A 7,140-nucleotide genomic window follows, 5' to 3' on the forward strand; every position below is an offset into this window, starting at 1 on the left:
TCAGTCCTTTCGTACTTTTCTTTTGCGCACTGATTTCAGCAGACCATCTCCAGAACATGTGCTTTCATCAGCTTCTTTCATCTGAAAAATAAATAAAACAAAAAAATTCAGCATTAAAATTTTAAACCTATTTTAATTTAATTATTGAAACTGACATGTTACTTTAGTTATTACTCCCCCAATCATATTATCACTAAATGCAACACTTAAATGATAGGACTTCTTTTCCCTAAAATATTAATCTAATGATAAAGTCAGTAGAAGACTTCTCCCTTCTCTACTCAGAAGGAAGAGATTACTACATCTAAACTGATGTCAGAAATTTGGTTTGGCCCATTTACTCAGTGGTTTAAAAGCAGTGACTTTCTAATGAAGTTCGCAACTTCCTTAAAGTGCATCTTATGCTAATTTTAATTTCCACTTGTTAAGCAAGAAGCACTTAAAACATTCTAAACATTTAAAACATTCTAACATTTAAAACATTCTGCCTTTGGAGAGCTACAAATAGAACAAAGTGTTCTTAGATCGGACGCTTTCCTCTCGGTTTAAAAGTGATTAGCTTACAGAGGCGCATGAAAAGCCTTTCCAACACGAACCCTGTTCTCAGACAACGCGTTACTTCCTCACTTCCCTGCATCACCTCATGGCGAGCACCTCCTTCAGAAGGAACAGCTCACAGAATGTGGCACAACGTGAGCGAAGACATGGTGTGCGTGACATCTCCCAAGTAGGTCACTTGCTAACTCATGACAGAAGCTCATACACCCTGAGAATACCCAGAGGAGAGCAAGACATAACCTCATTGTGTCACTGTGTCACGGCAGACACACATTCAGATCTTGTTATTACTTTCACAAAGAGGCACGTGCATCTTAATGGGGTATTACTTACTGGTAAATGCACAAGGGAAAAAAAAAAGTTTCCTCACAGGAACAAGAGGAAGTGCTGAATAAGGGGTAATAAATGAAGAATTTCAGTGCTGAAACAATGCAACCTCATGCAAGGGACAGTTTCCTAGAGGAGTTTTATATGAAAAGGAGTTAACATCACATACATCACATTAAACAACTCCCTTAATCTGAGAAGGGACTCATTTAGGGAGCGACAAGCATAAGATGACCAACAGAAATACTCTGGGTGGATCTAAAGCACTGCAGACGTACCTGGGTTTCTAAATGAAAGGATAATGAGCAGATGACGAGCAAGAAAAGCACACACAAATTCCATTCTACAATGTTATTTTTTTGAAAAACATTTTATAGATTATCTGGTGACTGGATTAATCTGCACAAGAAAAAAGAAACTGCAGGTGCTGAATTCAAACCAAGATAGTAATTTTACTTAAAACCTTATTTTGGAATTAAACAAGCAAACAATTAACTGAAAGCTTAAGGTTTTTCTAGGTCTCACTGAAAGTCTATTCTGTTAGAAGTATGTGTTCCATCAATTAAGTAGCATAATAAAAAGAGATTGACATCTACTGCTGCATCCAAATTTTCAAGAGTTGCAATTCATTTAATAATCTGTTAAAAACTATACTTCTGTAAAAATGTTTCATGTTTAGAGACCTGCATGGTCACTTCTATACTATACCTGTATTCTAGAATAAGTATCATCTCCTAGACAAAATTACATGGGAAGAAACATGTTTCAAACGTATATAGAGCATTTGATATGTCAAACAAATAAAAACACATCTGCACCTCATGATTTGTTTTATGGCTCAACAGAAGAAAAACTTGTAGGTAACTGGGCTTAGTTAGAAGTGCGATGTTGAACAAGGGCAAGAAAAAATAGGGAAAAAAACCCAACCAACCAAACTTACCTCATCTTCTGAACCAGATTTATTTGACTTATCTTCTTCTTGACTTCCATCTGCAACTTCATTTTCTTCTTCTTCATCATCAATATCTTCACCACCTTCACCCTCACCTTCTGCAGAAGAAATTAATTTTACTTTGTAAACATAACTACATTAACAATGCACTATATACAACACACTAGTAAGGAAAATAAGCCAATTTCAGTTTTAGAATGAACTGCTTGTTTACAATAACCCATGAAAACATCTCTGTGATACAGAGTGTAGAATTCTCCTTAATTAGTAGAAATTGACTGCTGTCAGATTTAATAACCAATTTTAACAGCTTCAGCATAGCCTCTTCTCACAATAACACATACTTTATTCAGACTTGGAAGTGACTGACTAAAACAACGAACTTAAGTTGGTTTCCTTTAGGAAACTCCTCAGATCCAAATATTGTATTAGACAGTTTTAAGACCAGAGTCCAAAACAGGAGAACTCAGGCGTCCCAAATCTGACTAAATTCTGACTTAGACAGCAAAGTACAATATTGCAGTTATCAGTCATCCACTGTGGGGGACACCTGCGTCCTAAGGGAACTCCCCTTTTCAGCCGGGAATTCTTCTGGCATATTGTTTTGGTGAAGGGATAAGGAGCTCTGTGCTTACCCCCTTCTTATTATGCATTATTGCAATGCAGAAACTAGTCAGAAAAGTACTATACTCCCCTCAGCTCACCCAAAGTATGTCCAGTTTGCACTACTAGGATAAAACTATTCACAAAAAGCAGTAAGCTTTCTATGAGACCTGGTGTCAGTTAGATCTTTGAACTGACAGGCACTGGAGGGGGGTGGAGGAAAGTACCTTTTTACTCTCCTGAATTCCCTGGACAAAAGAGGTGGTTTCCACCTTCTTACCGAGGCCGTGTCACTGCACTAAAGAGCAGTGCAGGCACCAAATAATGCAAATTCCAGGCTGCTGCTCTCTGATCAGCATGTAGGTTGCCCTTCTAGGGTAAGCAACTCTCTATGCTGTGTATTTTGTGAAGGAGTCCAGGCACCCAGCTGTTTTGATTTCCACTTTGGGCTTCAGTACTTACAAGCTGGCACTCCCATACCTGCCTTTTACGTTTCTATGCTCATAAGAACTAAACCTCAGCAACCACAGCATGATTCATAGAAATTTACTGTGGTTTGGCAAGTCTCTTCTTTTACTTCAAACTGAGCTCTTGAAGTGAGAGTTTCTAGAAATTGAGTATCCTTTGCAATACTTTCTATCAAGAGTAAACAAGAAATCATATCTAAATCTGATAGAAAGGATATAAGATGTCATTTTACAATTTAACAGTCTGCCAGTGGCTCAGTTAGAAACAGTAACGAAGCAGTGCTCAATTCTATCCTTGTCAGGTCATGCCTACATCTCATAAGCACTACTTCAGTGTTAAAAAAACCCCACAAAACCAAAAAGCCAACCCCCACCCCCCAATTCTTACTGTTTCAGTTCAGTAAAACTGAAACAAAAGTAACCATATAAATTCAGATGGTAGTCACATCTAGTCTGGTAGTCACAGATAGTCACAAGATGAGACTCTTGATTCTTGGGTGACAAAAATCTAGAAAACCCTCATGTATTAAAATATGAGACTTCATAGGAGTACCAAAAAAAGCGTTGCCTACAGTATAGCCATAAATTGAGCCAGTTTGTAACAATTAGTGAAGCTCTAAGAAATAAGTTTTCCCACCTGCAAATATACCCGATACATGTCTACAATAATGTCTCTACTATTCTTATCAAAAGGAGAAATATGACCAAAAAAAATGGATATAGTAGTTTAAAATAGATGTAGACCAAGATTTCTGTTCTAAAAATAAGCCCTTAACAGAAGAGCTTGGCAAAAATTCACAAAGCCTTTGCTCATACTCTAACAAAGAGATTAAAAATTTTAAATGATGCAAATCCAGCACCTCCCATAAGTACTAATTTCAATAGGAGGAAAAAACCAAACCAAACCAAAAGACTTCAGATATCAGAAGCAGTAAAAAGCCGAAACTGGAGAACTATACCATTTTACATTATTAATTTTCATTAGTCCAATATTAATTTAAACAGTATTTCATATAAATAAATGTGTAACTTCACAAATAACATTCAGACTGTGCTCCTGAAATTCCATCTCTTTGCAACAGTCTTTTACTTCCTGGATTTTTTTTTAGAGGGCAAGGAAAACAAAGAGAAAAAGCCAATGAGTGGACAAATCAAGAACACATCATCCTTTAGCAATGCCACAAAAATTAACGTAGAACAAAACAGAACAGTAAATCCCATGGACAATGCCCTTCAAGAAGCACTCTGCCAACAAATCATTCTCACTGGAGGCAAAGAAATCTACAAATGTTTCTGAAATTTGCAATTGTGACATGCTTTTGCCTTTTTTCTTTTTTTTCTTTTTTTTAATGTCTTCATGATAAAATGTGGATCTCAAATCATTCAGTATTCCACAGCTCAAACCTTGTCACCTTCAACTCCACAAAACAAAGCAGCAGATAATGACTGTAAAGGAATTGTAAAAATTTTTAGTATCCAAAATAGCAGAAAATATTTATGACTACAGATACCATGCTGAGAAATCTCAGAGGAAAATCAGATTTGTATCTGATTAAAGCTGACATCCACCAGCCTGAAGTTCTGCCACCAACAAGGAAGCAGAAGGGGAAAGAAACAGAAAGGAGAGACTATTTTCAAGTCCTAGCCCAAATTACTTCCCTGTCCCAGTACCTGAAGGAGAAGCCTCCCTTCCTATCTTCTTTGTATCCTTTATAAGCTCTCTTTTGGTCTCCTCCATTTCTCTTCTCTCTGTAGCAAAAAGAATCAGCAGAAAAGGCAGAAGACAGATTCTCTAATGATTTCAGATATGGAGAGGCAAAAAGAGTGACAAAAAAAAAAAAAAAAGGGAAGATTTAAACTTCCAAATGTAACAGGTGGTGAGAAGCTAAGCAGTTTTCCTTAAAGAAGGAGAAACCGGGAAGTTATATGACAGCAAAGTGTAATCCTTCCCTCTGAAGCCCAGAATTTACTTGAAAACCATAGAACAGTCACTGTCCTGGTTTTGCTTTTTATTTTTTTTTTTTACTTTTTATTAGTATTTTTATCAATGTTCTTCTCATAACAAGTCTTACACTGAAACCAAAACACAGCTATTCTAACTACTAAGAAGAGAATTAACTCTATCCTAGAGTTGCTAGATAGATAACTATCTAGCAAAGCCAGGACAGTCACACAAAAGCTTGCCGTGTTAGTTTTACTCTGCGTTCAGTTTAGTAACTAAAATTAGGAATCTAAAATGAAAACTACTTTTGAAACATCATGAACAGCTGTTCCAAGTGGAATTCTTTGAAAGAGTTGTGGGAGCTAAACAGTGTTCCTCTGCAAATGCCTAGACCTTATTTCTAATATTCAAACACACACTTTAACACATTATTTATTAACTAATGTGCTGCAATTAACTAAATTAACTAACTGACTTAACAGAAGAATACTGGAATTCAGGTATCTCAGCCAGCCTTGCAACAGTAGCATATTAGGTACAAAACGATCTATGATCTAAATCAGGACTGGGTAAAAAAAAAACAAACAAAAAAACAAACAGCAGATTCTGTAATTCAGGAGCAAAAAAAAATCCCACAAAAATCTGCTAGGTTTCTAACTTTCCATGCCAGTCATTTGTCACTTTCTTTGTTCCTACCAAGGAAGAGTGAACTAAGAGGCAGACTCTTGCAGAGGTCTGAGGCTAAGGATTTTCTCACGGAAGTCAAGATCATGCACTGCAAATTAGGTGATTTGCTTTTTTATTCATTACTATAGACTCAGGGAAATGAACTATTCAAAGCCATAGTCAAATAGCACCAGTGATCTCTGATACAGTAACGCAAGATGACTTTAACCAAAGGATGCTCAACCTTCTGAATCATCGATTTTTCCCTTGGGGCAACAGGACAGACCTCTGCAGGCGTGCAATGCTTGCTAGAAAGCAACACAAAGGAAGCAGCAGACTTCAGTATTTAAAGTCCACTGTATTTTCAGGCTTTAACAGGAGTCACTAAAATCAGTGACCCACAGAAGAGTAGTTTGGGGTACAGCCCTCCCCCAGAGGAGTAAGCAGAAAGACTTGTGTTAAAGACTTTTAAAGCTATTCCAGACACATTTTAAAAACAACAATGTGACTTTAACCACTTCTGAACCATTCAAATATGTTCAACATATGAAATATTTAGAAGGGAGAAAATACGCATCACTGTCTACAAGCATAAAAAAAGACTATTGGAAGCATGTTAATTTCTTGCAAGTGAAAAAATACTGAGGAGAGACTTATTTTCTGCTTGTACTTATCAAACAGCTATTAGCCATGGAATGCTACTCACTGGAGGTTGTCAAAGAGGGAAAAAAGTCTCAGAGCAAGGCATGTTTTGCATAGTCTAAGATAACTGGTTGCAATTATTGGCAATGCAATCCATGAACTAGTCCCATTCATGTCTTTATTTTTAATCACACTGCAAGCTGCCCTGCTCATCTTACCATCTTCGGCAATACCTTCGTTTTCTTTTTCTTCTTCTAATTCTATTTCATCATCTTCTAGCTCTTCTCTCTCTTGTTTTAATTCTCCCTTTGTAATTGGCTTAGATATATCCATTTGTTTGAAGTCAATATCTTCATCTGTTTTCTACAAAAAAATAAATTTACATTTAAACTCAAATTAAGAATTAAACATGATAAGCTAAGTAGTATCAATGGCACATTAAAAGTGCATATTGTTGCACAGATGCTAAGAATTTTCAAATATTAAGAATAAAACCAAATAAAAGTATAATAAATTTCTCTAACCTTTGCTGGCCAGCAGAACAACACAGCCAGACCAACAGGGAGAGCTAACGTCAAGATATAAAGAACCCAGAGCCATGGGTGGTCTTCTGCAGCAGTCACCAGTTGACTAAACATACCGGGCTACATTAAAAACAATAAAAAAAAAAAATTTGCATTTACATACCACTCAACAATTCAGTAAGTTTATACAGTGTACTTTATATATTTTAAGATTTATGCTGTCCAGAGATAACTCTTCTTTACCTTTGTTTTTTAATGACTAAGCCAATATTGGATTTTGATTACTAGTAAAGTAACAACTTGACAGGTTGCAAATAAATAGCAGGTGCTAAGTAAGAAGGAAGAAACCTGGTACTCCAAACATAGAACACTAGACTAACCCCTACTCAATTTTGTAAAGCAACATTTGGAGTCTTGGTAACCTCACAATTCACACCCTTCCCAGATAATCTATTTTTT

At 36.4% G+C, this 7,140-nt stretch overlaps 1 protein-coding gene across 1 annotated transcript in view; it reads right to left on the bottom strand.

The window, feature by feature from the left end:
• CLGN (calmegin) overlaps positions 1-7,140 on the bottom strand; it is a gene marked incomplete at its 5' end in the record, with an annotated part of 18,666 nt that continues 11,526 nt past the window's right edge. The window contains 5 exons of the mRNA XM_010162482.1: positions 1-81; positions 1,826-1,935; positions 4,579-4,656; positions 6,376-6,520; positions 6,682-6,801. Coding sequence (XP_010160784.1) covers positions 1-81; positions 1,826-1,935; positions 4,579-4,656; positions 6,376-6,520; positions 6,682-6,801 — 534 coding nt within the window. The remainder of the gene's footprint in view (positions 82-1,825; positions 1,936-4,578; positions 4,657-6,375; positions 6,521-6,681; positions 6,802-7,140) is intronic.

This window comes from Antrostomus carolinensis, unplaced genomic scaffold (assembly GCF_000700745.2).
Source record: "Antrostomus carolinensis isolate BGI_N321 unplaced genomic scaffold, ASM70074v2 scaffold53622, whole genome shotgun sequence".
NCBI classification, from domain to species: Eukaryota; Metazoa; Chordata; class Aves; order Caprimulgiformes; family Caprimulgidae; genus Antrostomus; species Antrostomus carolinensis.